The sequence below is a fragment of the Eleutherodactylus coqui genome, chromosome 4, assembly GCF_035609145.1.
Source record: "Eleutherodactylus coqui strain aEleCoq1 chromosome 4, aEleCoq1.hap1, whole genome shotgun sequence".
NCBI lineage: Eukaryota > Metazoa > Chordata > Amphibia > Anura > Eleutherodactylidae > Eleutherodactylus > Eleutherodactylus coqui.
In genome coordinates, this window is record NC_089840.1 from 215490183 (window position 1) to 215509637 (window position 19455).

The 19455-nt window shown below is 42.3% G+C and overlaps 1 protein-coding gene across 2 annotated transcripts in view; it reads right to left on the bottom strand.

The window, feature by feature from the left end:
* Positions 1 to 1953: 1953 nt before the first annotated feature.
* The window catches only part of FAS (Fas cell surface death receptor), a 45806-nt gene continuing 28304 nt past the window's right edge, over positions 1954 to 19455 (bottom strand). For both annotated transcript variants that reach the window (XM_066600737.1, XM_066600738.1), the window contains exons 6-10: positions 10153 to 10215; positions 9221 to 9240; positions 5550 to 5591; positions 4852 to 4879; positions 1954 to 3135 (exon numbers count right to left, since the gene is read on the bottom strand). In XM_066600737.1, the coding sequence (XP_066456834.1) occupies positions 2849 to 3135; positions 4852 to 4879; positions 5550 to 5591; positions 9221 to 9240; positions 10153 to 10215 (440 nt within the window). In that variant the 3' untranslated portion in view covers positions 1954 to 2848. The remainder of the gene's footprint in view (positions 3136 to 4851; positions 4880 to 5549; positions 5592 to 9220; positions 9241 to 10152; positions 10216 to 19455) is intronic.

Here is a 19455-nt window from a genome sequence, read left to right on the forward strand (position 1 = left end):
GAAGAGAAAAATGGAAAGCCCTAAAAGAGTCCCGATGTAGATGTGAATGGGGCCTAATAAGTTTGTCAATGCTTGCTGAACTTGTACATCAAGTATATTCCACATAATGAGTAGAGATCTCCAGTATTTAGACAAATTTTTTTATTTAATTTAATTTAAATTACATTATATAATGTTACAAATGTAAACTTACACTTTTACTTAAAACACACTACACTTCATGTATGCAAAATGTAGACGCAGCGACTTGGTCATGAGCAGCGAATCGCCTGAGTAGTATGCTAAAATTACATGCTTATTTAGCGGGACCCCCCTATAAGAGACAACCTGGTTCATGTGCCTTACGAGCATCATAGAGGAGGGGCTCCTTGCTTGGGATTGCACTTTAATACAGAGAATCATGCTGTTCTGTAATGGCCACCGTGTAATACTACACTTCCCAGGAAGCACTACCTAGTCAACTTGGGGCCAAACCTGCAGCTGTAATATGAAAGGGGTTGTTTATGAGGAGAGAACCCATTAAATGACATACTAACCATAAACTGCAGTCTCGAACTAGTAAATGTAACTCTTGGGTGAGGTGGAAATCTAATTTTTCTATTGCAATATATGTTCATATATGTAAGTCTGTGTGTATGGGTAATGCTTCACAGATGTAGCAAACATTAACTTTACCTTTCTAGACAAAACTATGTACAGGGATGGGGGTATATTATCTGCAGATGTTTTTCTCTACTGTCCCTCCAAGGGATAAGATGGCCAACACAATCTTCAGACTACCTAATCCCTACAATGTATTGGTAGTGTTAGACTATCAATGCAGTATATTTGCTCTCTAATTGCTCAGAGCTGCTCATGTGAGCAGCACTAACCTATCAGAGAGCAGAGCACAGTGCACATTAAAGTAGTTAGAAAATTGCTGAAGCCATATTGAATGGCTGAAACCAGTGGATTGGATGGACGTCAGAGAAGAACAACTGCAGATAATAAACCCCCTTAACCTCCAGTCCTGGGACAATATTTTGTCACAAAACCAGAGGGCCACTTCAACTGCAATTGAGTTATCACAATGCACCAGTTACATCTATATATATTTTTAATTATTGGATGCTTGCGGTACTTTGCCTTTGCCCCATAACTCCAAAACTGTGATTAGCTGCACTGTCTAATAGGAGATCGAGGTAGTCTGAAATCAACTCCCTGTCATATTCCTGCTTCTTTGTGTCTTCCCCATGATTTTATACTGTAGCTCTGCTTGTTCAGATCGGCTCCTGTGTGTAAACACAAGCTCATCAGTAAGTCAGTGCAAGGCGAACTGATATCCACTACTACATACAGTGTAATGCTTCACTTCTTCTCTTGTATGGCCAATGAGGTTTTCCCCAGCAATAACAGCTGATTGCTAGAGGTTCCAGAGACCGGACGCACAGTGTTCAGCAGATCAGTAGGCGCCTGTTTTTTTTAAGATAATCCCTTTAAGTAATGCGATTGTCTAATATTTTAAGTGATTTCTTCTTATGATGTAGGTCAGGAGGAGTATGTTTATTTTTACCTTAGGGAGAGCACCTAGTGATGAGACTTAAGGCCCATTTAGACAGGACGATTGTCGAGCAAACCATGCCCGACACTCATCCCTGCACATACTAGCACCCATGCTGCTGCACAGGCGCTAGTATCGCTGGCTCACAGGGGGGAGGCTGCATGAGATTTCACTTCTCGCTCTCCCTTCTCCATTGACATAACATAGCAACCATTCAGTATGTTTATGCAGCAGAAACGATGGGAGATGAGCAGATCGCTGATCGCTCAGTGTAAATAGCAGGCATTCAGTACTGAACAGCCACTATGCTATGTCAATGGAGAGGGGCAGGGGAGAGCAAGAATGAAATCTCCTGCAGCCTCCCTGCTGTGAGCCAGTGATACTAGCGCCTGTACAGCAGCATGGGTGCTAGTATGTGCAGGTACGAGTGTTCGGCATCGTTTGCCTGACACTCACCCCTTCTAAATGGGCCTTTATAAGACAAGGCATTCTCCTCTGGGAAGTTTATGCAAATGTGAAGATGAAACAATGCCTTCTAATAGGTGGCGTTGGAGTAATCACTTAATTTAGATGATCAGATTATCAATCAAGTATGCCAAATTTGAGAAAAAAAACTGCGTGAAACAGACAAGTGGTGTTTCAAGATTCACCTCCTCCTCTGAAGATCTTTATTAATGAAAAAGTATGAAAAACACACTGTAGCACAAGCTTATTATGAGCAGACACCGCGAGGCTGTCATTCAATTATAACTATAGTATAGTTACAATACAGTTACACTATCCCAAATGTACATGTGAACAGATACAATTGCTAAATGCTAATGCTGACAATGATCTTTTAACAAACTTGCACAGGTAACACATACTTTGCTAGAGCCTCGCCCTTTAAACTGCCGACTTCAGTTTTTGACTGCTTTTATGAGTCAGTTATGAACCATAATAACCCTCAAAAGTGTAAAAATCTATTCTAGTGGTGCTGTAGAGGCATTGTTTCATCTTCTCATTTGCTTCTTCTCCTGACTACACGCTGTTGATCGGAGGCCTCTTATGTCCAAACCAAATAATGCAGGGCTAACACAAGCAGAAATCATCGGATATACAGATTCTGGAAGCAATGCATCTACATGTAAACCTTATCTCCATTCTTGAAGTTAGTTTAGATACTTACAGTTTAGAATGGATAGACACATGGAGAAATGAGGAAAACAATATAATGGTCTAATGGAAACATGTCGGTAAGAGCCAACTCAAACCTTATCCAGTTTTAATAAAACGTTCCCTGAGGATAACAGAGATGACTCATTAACCCTAACTTTGCTGTCTGTGGCTTTTAACGATTTGTATTAGTTCTTCAGCAACTTGTTTTTTATTGCTTTGAAGTGTGCTAATAAGTTCTGGAAACGCTCCTTTGCTCCCACGTCTTTCATACCACACCTTCAGCAGCTGATACTTTTGCTCTTTAGTGTCATCTCTGTGATCACGCTGAATGGCGTCAATTATAGGCTCTGGCAATCGCATTGTCCGTACAGCATAAAGGACAGTCTCAAAATTCATTTTCTCTAAGAATTCTAATAAATAATCATTCAAGTCGATATCTAAAATTGAAAACATAAACATTTTAAAATGAACAGGCACATACCGAAAAGAACTACAATCTGAAATACGCCCTTTTACATTTCTGCGTTAGCTCATGCAAAACACACGTTTTCAATTGGAAATGTCTAGATATTGCTGTTACATATTGGTTATGGCGCCCCCTAGTGTTTTTTTGATTCCCTCTTAGGATATCCACCTTGTGGCGGTGCCACATGCTCAGTAGCTCATTCCCGTCATCCAAATCCTTTTGTATGCAAGTGGCTGAGTGATACCTTCTATTGTACACACCAGCTGATAGCAATCAGTCCACTAGAAGTGGCTGTTTCCTACCAGCACTGGACCTAATAGATGGACGTTCTGAGATGGAATGAACAGAACACCGGCGGACGGCGTGAAGCATATTTAAATGGTTCCCATAAAAAAGTTTTTAGGTTTTCAGTGATCTAACAAAGAAATAGATGCTGTGAGTGTCCTTCAAATTTAGGCTACACCTGGTTTTTGAGATTGCAGGAATCAGTGCTGACGCCTGGTCATCTCAGCTATGCTGAGGAACAGGAGCCCTCTGAAATGCTGACTTCAAGTGGTTACCCAGTGCACGCCTCTCAGCCTATGCTAATACGCTAAAGGCCCATTTACACGCAACAATTTGATCAAACAACCGAATTTGAGCGATACACTGTATTTTGCCGGCATCTGCGACGAGAACAATGCAGCTGTATGCACAGCTGGGTGGGTGATTAATTACTTGCTGGGCTCTGTAAACAGCTCCTAAAGGCCATTTTACACACAAATGAAGGTGTTAAAGTTTTAATGGCCATCAGTGGCCATTAACACTTTATACAAAAAGATCGCTGAAACTTTCAACCGTTTGAAATTATCTTTGCGTGTAAACGGGTCTTTAGTTTCTACCGAAGGTTGGACTGTTTTATAAACTCTTGATTGTTTTTGAACATTCAGGTCAGCCTTATGTGGTTGTGTCCACTGTGCCCCATCACTACACTCCTACACATCTCCTATGTTGGAGGGACCTAAGACTAGATGTTCCTCCGACATAGGAGGAACACATTTATACTGTTGCCCTCACTATCAACTCTATTCTGATGGTCTATACCCGGACCCCTGTTCAGAACTCCAGGACAAAACTTATGAACTTTCTTTTACAAAATGCCTCCTTGAAGTTACCATCCAAATCAGACTATTTTAAGAAAGCAATGTCTGTCTAATCGGATCCAGTTGGTGGTGTGATCCGGATATGACTAGTGCCCACACTGGACTAAGAATAGACGATAGAAGTTATTTTATACAATTTTAGGGGCAAAAATGCATTTAGAGGGTGGCAAACTGGGCAACTGCCCAGAGCCCCATTTCCTAGAAGAGTCCTAAAGGAAGAAATTTCCACCATCAATTCCAGTAGTTAGAGAAAATTTTGTGGCTATTGGGGTCGGTTCGGTTTCCGCCCAGATGCCCGGCTTTGGACGGAAGAAAAAGTGCTGCATGCAGCACTTTTTTTTTCGGTCTTTTGAGCCGTATCTGCAACTAAATCTCTAGCCAGAGGTTCCAACACAGATGTGAAACAGGCCTTATGTTAGAGCACCACTGATCAGTCATATATTACAAAAACACATTTCTATGTCAAAGCAAGAGGATCTACTACTGACATGCTTAAGATATTCCTGAAATGGTAATAACAATATATGCACATTTTTGTCATTTACCTTCAAGTTTATCAGTAGGAGGAGCAGGCTGGAGGGGAAGAGAAATCAGATGGATAAGTTGTACATTACTGAGAATTAAAAGTTATTTATATACAGAAAGTTTAAGAGGAAACACAAAAATCCCACATTTGTACCATTAAATCCTCAGGGGCAAGCACTGGATTTTAGAAAGGTTAATTTCCAAGTGCATTGCTGCAATAGGTCCACTATTCTTTATAGGGGTCAGACATCTGTTTTTCTGATACACAACTCCAAATTTTCCCTTCAACAATCCAGTACTCCAATAAATCTAAACTGAATCCTGTTCTTCCCTGCAGACACCGCTACGGGATTCTTATTGCATAGGGAGCGCGCACTGAGCTGGTTCATAAATTCTTGTGCAGCAAGCGCCCTCTAGTGGCATTAGAAAGAATTTTATAATTTAACTCCGCTTTGTATAAAATGGCTCAGGGTGGAGGGTAATAATTTATACAAACCACTCGTTTAAGTGCACTTTTGATGCTAGCAGTGTAGTAGCTTTGCAATACAGGGTTTGACTGTGTTAAACTGATCATTAAATGATGCAATACATAGTATAGAATGTGTCTTCACAAAAACATTATTTACTGTCACCAAGTATTATGTTTTGATAGATAGATAGATAGATAGATAGATAGATAGATAGATAGATAGATAGGATACAAATTCTTGATACCCACCTGTGTTTCAGACTGTGAATGACGGCCTGTTTTGGCATGACACTGCAAATAAAACACCAAAAAGGTAATGTACTAAGTTTGTAGAAACGAGCACGTATTATAAAACCCATTAAAATAAGCTAGAAGTTATAGTACTTTAACTGATTTTGTTCAAATTAATGATAATAATAATGCTTTCATAGTGGCTTAGAGTAATAGTGCCCTCCTTTATGCCCAACACTGATGATTCTTCTATATGCAGCCCTAACAAGATAATGCTTACTCCGTGCTATGGAAAAATAATATTATCCCCTCTATGCTCCTCAAAGTAATAGAGTTCTCTGTACTCCTGCAAAGTGATATAGCCTCTCTTTGCCCCCCAGAATTAATAGAGCCTCCTCTGCTGTCAAAAAATAATAAAGCCCCTTCTGTGCCCCCACAAATAATAATGCCCCTCTGTTCCCCATCCACTCTGATGATACCGCAGTAATGTGTCTGGGATACAAGTCATTCAGCGTGATCACAGCATGGTCCAGGCATAGCCCAGCTCCTCCCTCCATCTTCTGCACGTGCTGAATTAAGAGGTGAGACGGAAGAAGAGGGGGTAGAGTTGGGCTATGGCAGGATCTCAATGATGCTACATCATCTGAGATACAAGTTGTTCAGTGTGATAAACAGCTGCTCAGATAGTGGGGCAGTTTGGGTGGCTATGGGCCCCTAGGAGCCTTAGGCTCCAAGTGGCCACTTAAACTGCCCAAATTATAATATGTCATTGGCTCTTACAAATTGATCAAAATATGGGCTAAGAACCTAAAATGTATATGCATAATAAATATAGCAATACCGCAATTCGAAATTCCTCTCTGTAACGTTGGCATATTTCTTACATGTTGTGTGTATGTTTGTAATTCCTCTAGCACAGTATGGCACTATTATGTGAGCCTTGTATGGTATTTGTATTTAATATTGTAACCAAAAAAGGCATATCATCTTATTGTGCACTCCAGTTATAATATGTTCTGTGCTCCTGCATGAAGTTTAAATGCGCAACTTGAAAATTACACTCTTTGTCAAAAAAAATCCAGCCGCTGGAAGGAATTGTCGTTGTGCTGCAAAACTCGGCATGCAGCTCCATCGCAGGCAGATATGCAAATGATTAGAGTTGCAGTGTGATTAGAAGAACAGTCTTGACGCGTGAGACCATAAAAGTGGTTCCACCCTTGCCTTATAAAAAGGCTCCCAGAGGCTCCTTCTGTGTAGTGACCTCTTTTTCCACTTGTGTAGAGCTTGTTGACCAAGATTTCCCCAAGATAACAGAGTCTGAGAGGGGGCGCATTATTGGAATGTGAGACGTATGGGACCATCTGGGACACCAACTTCAACAACCTACGAGTTTGCACAACCTAGAGGCTCAGTTACAGCAAATGTGGACTGATATGCCGCAGAATATTATACGGAATCTGTATGCCTCCATGCCAGCCATATCCCATCTTGTATCCAAGCTAGTGGTGGCCCAATAGGGTACTAGAGCCTCCATGCCCACCTGTATCACATCTTGTATCCAAGCTAGAGGCGGCCCAACGGGGTACTAGAGCTTCCATGCCCCCCCATATCACCTCTTGTATCCACGATAGGGGTAGTACAATAGGGTACTAGAGCCTCCATGCCCACCTGTATCACATCTTATATCCAAGCTAGAGGCAGCCCAATAGGGTACTAGAGCTTCCATGCCCGCCTGTATCACATCTTGTATCCTTGATAGGGGCAATACAATAGGGTACTAGAGCCTCCATGCCCGTATCACATCTTCTATCCAAGCTAGAGGTGCCCAACAGGTTACTAGAGCCTCCATGCCCGTATCGCATCTTGTATCCGAGCTAGAGGCAGCACAACAGGGTACTAGAGCCTGCCTTCAAGGGGTCAGTTTTCCGCAATAAATTCTCCTTTTGCTCTGATATTGTAATCACTTACTGTACTTATATTAATGTTACAATCACAAAGTTTCATTTGATTTTGACAACCCCATCTAGGCGCTTGATTTTTTTCCAACGAGTGTATAAGAACTATGTAATAGTGCCTTCTAATGTCATATAAGTGTCTAGAATACAGAAATGGTTATTGCCCATGCTGCATCTCATTTAAACTTTAGCTGCCAGTGCCAAACGTGTTAATATTAAAGGTACACTTTAAGGTGGCAAATATTGATGAGCAAACTTTTCAAAAGTTTGCCAAATTTGGGTAACAAGTTCCGTTTTGTCCGAATTAGTTTGAACTGAACTAGAACTTCACCAATACCCCTAGAAAAGATGTATAACACTGTATAATAGCCACAAAAGTCCTGTATAACATTCTTAGGTCACCAAAGAGTATATCTAACTACTAGTCCAAAGAAGTGAAAAGCACGCCACTGACCATCAGATTTTTTTCTTAAAAGGCTTCTTTATTCCAAATACAAAGCATCAAAACATGGGGGGAGAAACTGTCAGGACCGGCGAGTCTCGGGGCCTCTGTGCCCGCACTACCGGTCCTACGACCCTGGTTGCTGGAGTGCGGCGCAGGGGAGCCCCAGTTCTAGTGATCTCCCCAGGCCACCGTAACTCTGGTCCCCACCGGGTTGCTAGGGACGCAGCGGGTGTCGCCCTGTGCCGCAATCCCGTTTCCATGACCACCGGGCATGCTTCCTCGGTATCTGTCTGTTCAGCAAGGCTGGGGGCGGTGTTCCCAGTGTCTCCTTGATTGGGCCCTGCTGCTGTCAGACTCCCCGCCCCAATCAGCTGCTGGGGTGGGAGTTCTGACAGCATTTAAACCTGTATGTTTCTTTCCAGTATTGCCAGTGTTTGTTTGTTCTTCTGCAGCACTCACGTTCCTTGTTTTGACTGACTTCCTGATTTGACTACTGTGTGTATCCTGACCTTGCCTTTGCCTGACCGCTTGTACTGCGTACTCTCTTGTTGCCGACCCGGATTTCTTGACCTGCCATTGTGTTGTTTGTCTCTGTGTTTGTTTGTAACCACTCCTGCCCCGCATCCCTAGAGGAGTGTACTGAGCGTCACCCAGTTGTTGCCCTTGGAGTTTAGTAGGTAGGGACAGGGGTTGTGGGCAGTTCTCCTAGGGACTTCCTGGACCCCAGACCTTTGACAGAAACAGTGTGCAGTCGGCTTATAAACTGACATAAAAAGGTTAGTGTTGTGCTTTTCTTTATATTTGGTCTATCTAAGTACTTATAAGCATTTTTTAAGGCAAAGTTAGTGAAGAAAGGAACAGAAAGAATAAAAAATTAATAAATAAAAGGAAAAAGAAGGAGAGAGAAAAAGGAAAAAGAAACATTAAGGAAAAAGATGATTTTCTTTTTTTTGTGCCTTCTTTTTATAAGAAAGAGAATAATGTAGAAGAATAAGAAAAAGGAGAAGAAGAAAAGAAGTATAATTTTAGTGGATTTGGGCAAGATGGCACGCCTGCATATGTGGCAAATTTAATCACAGTGCCAAGGGCGGCATAAGCAGTAAATACAACCCTAGACGCGTGAATTAAGTGTCCCTGAGGGAAGGGCATTTTGTAAAGGGAGCATCAATTTTTGAAAAACAAACCTATTTAGGCTGAAAACCTCTTAATTTAGTTATACTGCAGCTTATGCTTGTCTTCAACAGCTCATTAAATAATGTACATGACAATAAGACTGCACATGTACTCACCCATAGCCACAATAAAAAACCTAAAATACAAATGACATAGTTTAGTTTACATAGGATGTGATAAAACCAAACAATCAGGTATTAGTCCTTGTCCTGGGAATAGAAGGCTACAGGTACTCATACCCAAATACTGTCATTCCATGCCAAGTTACACTATCCACATAAAACAGCCATTCAGCCACCAAATAATACCACCAGACACTGTCTAAATAAAGTCTCCAAACAGTAATTTTACTGCTTTGTGCCCAGTTATACTACTATGCACAGATGTAGCAAACATCAACTTGACATTTAAAGTTATGATAACTTAAAGGAGTATGTCAATCTTGGCTTCTCATGGCCGAGATGGGAAAACCCAGGCCTCTGTTTCTGACCACCGGTCCGAAACAGCACGGTTTCCATAGCTGTCAATGAAGTGAATCAGAGCTGCGGAAACCACGGACGCTGTTTCTGTTGCTCCTATTCCGTTTAATGACAGCTACGGAAACAGAGCGGGGCTGAAGTGCTTGGCTGCTTTCGTAGGTTCCAGCCGGGTGGCCAGTAACTATAGCTGCGGTTTTCCATCTCGGCTATACCCCTCTAACTGTAATGCTGTAAATTGAGTTATCATGATGCACCAGTCATGTTAATGATGGCTACACCTGTACCTCAAACACAATAAGGGTTTAAGCCTTGGAAGCTGAAATGGGGGTTCTGAGCGACTTATCAGCTTGCTGACCCTAAAAGTGATCCTGTACTAGTAGATGATAAACACAATTGTAAATTACTTTGTGCATAATCAGAAAATCCTATGTATATGATATTAGTCCAAGACCCATTCATATGTTAAAAAGTTCATAATGGCAGCCCACATCACCATTCTTCTAAAAGGCAAATTGTATTTATATCTAGAAGCATTGTAGCACACAGATCAGAGAATTATTGCTACTTACATGGTGAGAGTAATGTAAACACTCCAAGTAGAGCATATGTGATATTGTGGTTTCTTAAGGGCTCTGAAAAAAAAACATTGCAACTGTGGTAAGCAGACTTGTATTATTGTATTAGGTCTTCATTCTAGCAACTATGTTTAGCAGGACAACTTCATCAAACTCTTTTATTTCTTTTCTAGAAAATCTTTTCAGGACCCATTGAAAAAAAAACAAGAATGAATCATGACTATAATATAGGTGATTTAGTACAACAGAACCTGTAACTCTACAGCACTGGACACATTAAAACCATAATTGCAAATGTGCAATAATTGTTTAAAAATTTTGTCAGAAGTGAATTATTAAGAAAAAACAGTTTAATTAGCAAAATCCTGAAATCTGGTATGCAAGCAACATATTTTTAATATTTTGCATGCTCCCCCTCGAGATTTTAATAGCGCTTTCACCCTGTCCATCATTCCTCGAATTACTTTCATGATCATATCCTTTATTTAGTCATTGTGGAATCAGGGTTTCAATAGTCTATCAACTAGTTTAACTTTGTTGGTTACTGGCCCACCTGCATTAATTTTGTTTTTAATCTAGTAAGGACGCGGACCTTTTTTTTTTTCATTTTTGGTTTTTCCTCACCACTATTAAAAAATCATCAGTCTTTTATTTATCCATCAACGTAGCTGTCTGAGGGCTTGTTTTTTTTATTTTGCTGGACGAGTTGTGTTTTTAAATAGTACTTTTTAATGTATTAAATACTAAAAAATCTTTAAAAAAATTTTAAGTGGAGTGAAATGGAAAAAAAAACGCAATTCCATCATCTTTATGGGAGGTCTTGTTTCCAGAGTGTACACACTGCAGCAAAAATGAAATGATAACTTTATTCTGTGCCTCAATACAATTATGATGATACCAAATTTATGTCTTTTTTTTTTTTTTTGCTGTACTACTTTTAAAAAATAAAATATCTTTGGAAAAAAAACAAAAATATTTTCTGCCCCCATCTTCTGACAGCCATAACTTTTTAATTTTTTGTCGACAAATCTGTGTGAGGGCTTGTTTTTTGCGTGACATCCTGTAGTACTATTTTGGAGTACATATGACTTTTTGACCGCTTTTATTCCTTTTTTTACTGGAGACAGGCTTACCAAAAGAGCCCAATTCTGACATTGTGTATTTTTTTTTTCTAACGACGTTCACCATGCGCAGTAAATAATGCATTACTTTGATAGATCAAAGTGCAGTGATATGAAATATATGTTGGAGTTCTTTTTCATTTACATTTTTTTATTATAAATATGGCAAAAAAATGTTTTCACTTTTATTGCCTTTTTTTTTTTTAATAATTAATAAGACTTTTTAAACTGATTTTTACATTTTTTTAGTCCCCCATAGGGGACGTGAACTTCTGCTGGCTTGATCGCTCCTGCAGTATGATGTGAGATGGTGTATTTCCACGGCCTCTATAGCAAGCCATAGAGGGACGTTAGTAGTGGAATGTAGAGAGGCTAACTGGGCCACCTGAGCTGCCTGGTAATATTTTGTGTGGAGCTCCAAAACCTCCTTGCCATCTATGTCTATACAAAGTGGAACGTGATACCCTGGGAATAGAGGTATTCCAGATAAAGCAGAGGGTCATCTGCTGAAGTGTCTTCAAGAAATGCCCAGGTACTGGAAGAGCTATAAAAAATAGAGAAGTTTAGGAAGGAATGACATATCCAAGTTCACTCTTCCAATCCACGATATATGGTATCAGTCCCAGCTTTCCAATAGAAGACAGAGTTTACGGACGAGTGGCATGTAATTTTGCGTATATAACGTGTCATAGGAGTTTGTCAAACTTATACCCAGATAGCCCAGTGACCCCGGTCATCCACTGAAATGGAAAGTTGAAATGGAGTAGAGAGAGTGTGTGTAAGGGCAGGGTGAGATTAAAAGCTTTTGATTTTGCCTCATTCATTTTCAAACCGGAGATCGACCCGAATCTGGACAGCTCTGCCATAAGATTTGGTATTGTAGTATGAGGGGAAGATATTATAGCAAGTAAGTTGTCTGCAAACATACTAATTTTGTGATGGACGCCAGCAATTTCGACTCCTCTGATGTCGGGATTATCACGGATTTTTATAGCTAATGGTTCTAAGGCTAGAATAAAGAGGAGAGGGGAGAGTGGGCAGCCCTGCCTCGTGCCCCGCTGGATCATAAAATTATCTAACGAAAGCCTTTATAAAGAACAAAGGCTTTAGGAGAGTTATATAGGATACGCAACCATGTTAGGAAATGTGGGAAATTTCCAATGTTCTAATACTGAAAACAGGTATGACCAGCTTAGCGTATCAAAAGCTTTACAGACGTCCAAGGAAAGCTACATTGCAGAAATGCCCCTAGTTTGGCAGATGTGTGTGGGGTGTGTTATCCGATGGATGCCATCTGGAGCTTGGTGGCCTGGAATAAAACCTACTTGGTCCTTTCCAGTTAGAGATGGTAGAGCGGTGTTTAGTCGCAAGGGTAGGATTTTAGTGAGGAGTTTTATATCTATAGTAATTATTTAAAGAGATAGTCTGGTAACTCTGTTTGCCTAGCGGGTCTCTCTCGGGCTTGGGGATCATTGAGATATCAGCAATAAGACGTCTGTCCCACTTGTTGACCATCTCGTATTGCATTAAAAAAATTTGCAAAATGGATGTGAAGAAATGGGGAGAATTTTTTATAATAGGTGGCGGAAAAAACATCCGGCCCTGGGCGTTTTTTCACTTTCAATGTTTTTGTTGCATCTTTGACCTTCATATGAAGTATAATAGATAATGAATAGTATAAGTGAGTAAATCGGACTTTTAAATAGCATGATTTGCTGCATTTTATGAATGGGGAATTGTAGTAGTACGTAAAGGGTTACATTACCTGTGAAAGACTAATGACATGACGTGTTATCTCACATGATGCAGAGGGCGGCTCCGAAAGTCGGCGTCTGAGCTCTCTCGTGAGTCCAAGTAGTTTATAAAATGTGTACTGTGTTATTCAATTGTATGCCTAAAGAGAGCGGGTTATCCCGCAGAAACGCGTAGCAACGAAATAATAAATCATTTAAAGTTATTTACGGACATTGTGTCCTCTATTTCTGCTGGAACCCCCGAGCGCGGGGGAAATTTTTCTATTGAATATGAGTGACCTCATCTGGAGTGATTTTTGCTGCCAGGTGTTCCAAGAATGCCTCCAGGAGTGTGGGGAGTGTGGTGTCTCAGAGGTACGCGGTTAGTAGCTCTGATGATGTATTGTGTGATTGGGAATATGGTTTCACCAAAAACTGTCTGAATTTAGATATTACCGTCAAGGGGTTTGTCGTGACTGTGCCATGTTTTGTATGAGCCTGAAGAAGGGGCCCACTATAGGGTGAGCTCGAAATCTGCGAGCTAGTGGTGTTGTTGGTTTATTATTTAGTATGTATTATCTCTGGTGGGACCAACGTAATTTCCTCTCAATTGACTCCATAATACATAGATCTAGTTATGTCCTGGCTTGAGAGAGTACTCGCATATTCTCACAGGATGGACATTTTTTGGCAGCTTCTTCTAGCTGTAAAACTTTTCGTTCTAAATCTAATTGTCTATGCAAGCGTTTTTTTTCCCTCCGAGACGATATTTGGATCAGGATGCCTCGAAGTACCACCTTATAAGCTTCCCATAGGGAGATGGGGAAGAAACGTAAGGGCTATTGATAGCAAAATAATCCTCAAGTTGAGGAGTTATTTGAGACACAATATCAGGGAGAGCTAATAGAGAATCGTTAATGGACCAGGATGCATTAGTGGGTTTTGATATTAAGGAATCACAGGTTATCGATACTGGACTATGGTCTGACCAAGAGACAGAGAGAATTCTGGATGACGTTGTGTGGCAGGAATGATACAGGTACTAATATGTGATCTATTCTCCTGTATAGAGAATGTGGGGCTGAAAAGTGTGTAAAGTCCATGACAGTGGGGTTAGCTTTCCACCAGGAGTCAACTAGATTGTATTGTGAGAGGAGTCTTTTCAAGTTATGTGATATGGATTGTTGTGGTTGCAGTTGGGACGCTGGGAGGGATACTGCATTTCTGTGGAGGCTCGGGTCTAGAATACAATTGGAGTCCCAGCATTAGATGACTGTACCATTTTTATTATTCTCTACAGTTTCAAGTAATTAATTTGTCTGGAATTTGTGGCATAATATGCCATGATGTTTACTGGGACATCTTGGATAACACCCATTGAGATTAGAAATCGACCTTCGGGGTCCGCTACGGTTGATGTATGAGTAAAAGAAACAGAGCGACCGAAACAGATAGTTACTCCTTTTATTTTTGATGGTATAATTGCCGAAGAGAAGGTAGGGTAATGAGTAGAGGTGAGCGAGCAAACTCGTTAAGGCGATTTACTCAAGAGAGCATTGCCTTTTTCAAGTAACTGCTGCCTTGTCCCTGAAGATTCAGGGGGGGGGGGGGGGCGGGGGGCAGCGCGGGGTGGTGGAGGGGAGCGGGGTGAAGAGTAAGAGAGATCTCTCTCTCCCTACCAATTCCCTCCACAACCCCCCTATGGCCCACCGAATCTTCAGGGACGAGCCAGCAGTTACTCGAAAAAGGCGATGCTCTGTCTCGTAAATCGCCTTAACGAGTATGCTCGCTCATCTCTAGTAATGAGGAGAAAGGTAGCACGGAGAGGAGTGGGTAGAGAAGTGGGTTTCTTATAAGCATACAATGTCGGCATGAATGCTTTTGTAATAGCGGAAAGCTTTGGATCGTTTATTGGGGAAGTTAAAGCCTTGCACATTATGCAAGACAATTTTTAAATCCATGGGAGGGTGTATAAGATGTTACAAAAAATGGATAATATACTGAGACCCCAGCCCTGAGAGAGGAGGAGGGAGGGAGATAAGGGAAAAGGAGGATGGGGGGAGTAGAGAGAATGGCCAACTCAGAGAGGTAACATTGTGGATAAGACAATTAACTCGTCTAATTAAAGCTGCTGTGGTGATCATAGCAGCCACTGCTAACAGTAACGGCACACTGTGGAGGTGCCATGGAGGAGCTGAATATTAGAATGAAAAATGAACTGTAGAAGTGAGGAGACCCCTTCTCTTGGGGGGGGGATCATAAGGATAAAGAGAGGAGGAATTAAGAGGGAAGGGCAAATGGAAAAGGACTGGGAAGATAAAATTAAAAAAAAAAAAAAGAGAGGGGCAGAAACTTGCTGCATGCAACACTATTAAGCATGTGGCAGTCATTGGTCAGTGAAGGCCCCCAACTAGCCCTCTTCCTCAATCTGGTTGTAAACCTGCCACTGTAACTGAGGAATATTCACATTTCGTGGGGTCCGGCTGTCGAGTTTAGGATGGGCAGGATTAACTCTAGCAGAAAGTTCTTGTGCAACTCCAGAAAAGTTTTCAGGAAGTGAATGTGTCCAGAGTAGTATCAACTGTTCTGTACTGAAGAAGAGATGGTATTTACTACTTCTGGTATGGCACAAGTCAGAACTAGTTCTAGGTCCTCAAATATATTTAATACCCATGTCTTGCCAAGATCCTGTATGGAATAAGGGAGAATAGACTTTTCTTGCGCTTCAAGGAAGACTCGTCAGGGAGCCCGAAGCATCTTAATTCTCTTAAAGTAAGTTTCAGGAAGGGAGTTATAAGAGATGGCGTGTCCCTAGTAGGGGGTACTGGCTAATTTCATGGCTCTTTGTTGTTCCTGTTGCGAAACAGCTGGTGAATCTGGTCCCTTAACAGGTTACTGGAACTGCAAGTCTGCAAAGCATCGCCAAGCGCCCTCTGTGGGTAGGGTGGTGTCAGATCGGGCACGGAAAGTGAATGTTAATCTAAATGGGAACCCCCACCTATATTGTATTCGTGTCTGTTGTAGAATCTCTAAATAAGGCTTAAGGGCTGTTCTTTTCGCCAGCGTTCAGGGAGCTAGATCAGGGAATAGTTGGTATTCGTGCCCTTGAAAAGTTAGTTTTGAGGTAGTATGAGCTGCTTGCAGTAGTTGTTCCTTTGTGCAGTGGAAATGCATTTTTAGAACAATATCCCTTAAAGGACCTCCTGGTTTGTGGGCCCGCAGCGCCCTATGGACTCTATCTATCTCCAGCCTCTCTATAGAGATGTTGGGACAAGGTTCTTAAAACAGGGCCATTGTAGTGGACTGGAGGTCCTGGATTGATTCGGGAAGGCAACGAATTCGTAAGTTGTTCCTGCGGACTCTGTTTTCGGCGTCCTCCAATTTTTCATGAAAAATCAAGATTTCTTCGTGTAGCTTCTCTACTTCCTTTTCATGGGACTCTAGGACCGTTGTTTCATTGTCTATTCGATCCTCTAATGCTACCGCCTAGGTCTCGGATCTCTTTAGTAAGCTTAGACGTAATGTCTTCTGAAATTCGTGATAGTTCTCTTTTTAGCATAGATTGTATTTGGGGTAGAAGAGAGCCAGATATGGAGGTTGTGATAAGTTCTGGATCAGTGGGGCCCATAGGGGTGGAATCCTGGGTGAGTAAGGGTCCTTCCATTGACGAATGAGAAGACTCGTCTGCAGCGACTGAGGACAGCGTCGGTTTTGAAGATCGCTTGGACATTGTCAGGGATTGATCACTCTTTCCTTGTTTTGTTTGAGTAGGGCGCATGGCTCAAATTGAGCATTAAAGAGAGCAAGCAGGTAAGAGAGGTGGGGGAACAGTATGGATCACCTCAAATTGATGTCCTCTACCAGGCACCCAGCGCAAGTTTAGCTACATTGGGGCCATGTAGTCACCCAAGAAGCCTAATGTCATCTGTAGTGTTTTCTTTGGGTGGTAGGACCTTGACCACCAGCGTGTGTCGCAGATACACAACTTTAAATGGTGTCCTATGGGGGATAATCAGTTATGGTAAGTCCAGAGGATAGAGCAGAGGCCCGTCCACTGGATAGTATTGGACTCTTAGTTTTGCTTTTCAGCGAGTTGATAATAGGTTATGATAGGAAAAAGGGAGATAGTGATCTAGCATGTGGCAGACTCGTTATTGTTGACTGTGTTTCAGACAGAATAATTTGTTGAGAAAAATGTCGGGTCCGGTGGAGCACTTAATTGTATGGTGAGCTACAGTTGGAGCTGAACCACTGGGTGACAGCAATGTTCTCTCTGTGCCTAAAAGAATTGAATAGAGCCAGCTAATCCAGTGTAGAGAACTGTAGCAGGTAGAATTCTCCTATGTTGTCGTCTCCTCCTCTACAAGCATAACAGGACCAGAGGAGAAATCATTCTGTTGTGTGGTATGTTGAATTATAAACTTTGCCACTAGGTGTCAGCAGAGTCCTCCTTGGTCTGGAATGTGTTAATTAAACAGGTGCATGGCACTGTAAATATGGCTCTGGGGAGAAGTCCTGCTATATAGTTAACAAAATGGTGGTTCTGGCTTGTTAGGGTCCCTGAATCTGCCTGAGCTTGTAGAGAGGGGTGAGCAGTGGATGTCAAGCTTAGTCTTGGCTTTGGGTTATAGATTGAAGAGACAAGAAGCCCTTGGCTATAAAAATTCAAGAGCGCAGGGAGTCCCTGCTCCTGCTATTGAGCGGCGGGCTATAAGCTGTGGATGGGGTCCGCAATATTAATGCGGCTGCAGGATGTCCAGGGCAGGATAATCAAGGAGTCCTATGGTAATTCTCTGAGTTCCAAGAGACTAACCGGGGTGGACAGGGGACCTTGCTCTAGCCGCCCGAGTGAATCTCTCACCTTCTCCCCAGCGCAGCAAGAGGGCAGAAAAATGGCGGCCGCTGCACTCATGGGTCTGCTCCTGTGTTGCTCTGATCCCGCTGGTATTCAAGTCTATCTTTGACAGTCGGGTGCAGGGAAACTTTAAATTTGCCAGGCACTCCAGCCTTCTGCGCATGCGTGCCACATTGGCGCATGCTCAGAAGCCCGTGGAGGTCTGGACACCACGGAAGACGGGGGTGAGTATTTTCAGATGCCCTCATGGATCCAATCCATTAGGTCAGCTGAAACTTTAAGTTTTTTTTAACTTTTCAGTAATCGCCGGTATCCATTGGATACCGGCTATCACGGGCCCGGGGGTCTCCCGCCTCCTGGCTACCTTCAGCAACTAGGGGCCAGGAGATTTTACTTGTCCCACGCCAACCTGGGTTTCTGCACATGCATCGCCATTTTTCATTTGGTGTGCATACGCAGAAGACGGTTGAGAGTCCGTTCCAGAGCAGATCAACGTAGGACATCGCAGAGGACGGGGGCGAGTAGCTTCAGCTCCCCTCATAGATGCGATCCGTGAGGGAGGCTGAAAATCTAACTTTTTTTAGCTCTTTACATACTTTTATTTGATCGCATGACTGGGAGTGGGGGAGGGGGGTGGAAAGTGTCCCATGGCCCATGATGACAGCTACAGGTTGTCAACTACTTCTTGGAGCCGGCAGCATGGAGCTGTCACGTCCAGAGCCTGCAGGGTTTTAATCCCCGCAGGGAGCATGTTTTTACGTCCCTGGGGATTAAAGTCCAGCAGGCTAGGATGTAAAAAGCCAATGGGGTAGTCACTAAGGGGTGAAAATTTCTCACTCCTCTGCTGCTTTTCATTCGTGATGAAACTTCCAGGAAAGGTTCTAACATGTGATCTACTGTGGATGATTACAAAGAGACCCAAACCAAAAAGCCTTCTTAGTGGAGGCCTGTAAATCTAACCACTGATAAATTGGGTGGCCTTACATGAGCGCATTGCAGCCACAAAGTCTGCACCCGCAATATGCAGTATATAGAATCCACTGACTTCAATGGGGTACTTCACATGGGGTTTTTTTCCGCACGACATAGTCTATGGGGTTTGAATAGTCCGGGAAAAAAACTCCGGTTCATGCACTAATACGTTCCATAGCGGCGAGCGTATTAGCGCATGCACCCATCTGTTTTTGTCCTGAGGGAAGAAGAAAGCAAAATACAAAAAGAAGGTTCTCTGGACTAAAAGAGGATGTCTTGTTGTGATGGTTTGATACTGGATTAAGTTATTGTGTAGTTCCAGCCTTCATAGACTGTGGCCCGCTGGGTGTCACTCGCCTACAGGATCGCCATCTTTCTGTCCGCAGTGGGCACCACCTCAAGAACTTCACTCTGAGACTGTATCTTTAGGGAATATTCAGATTTTCTAGCCTTTTATTTCCATAAAACAGTAACCATGTGTACAGCATACAACACAGTTCATTATCCGTACCCCACCAGGGGGTGGATCTAGGGTTGTCCTCTGTGCCAGACTCGGGGCCTCCACTACGAGGTATGAGTCTAGGATCGTCCTCCCTGTCAGACTCGAGCCCTCCAT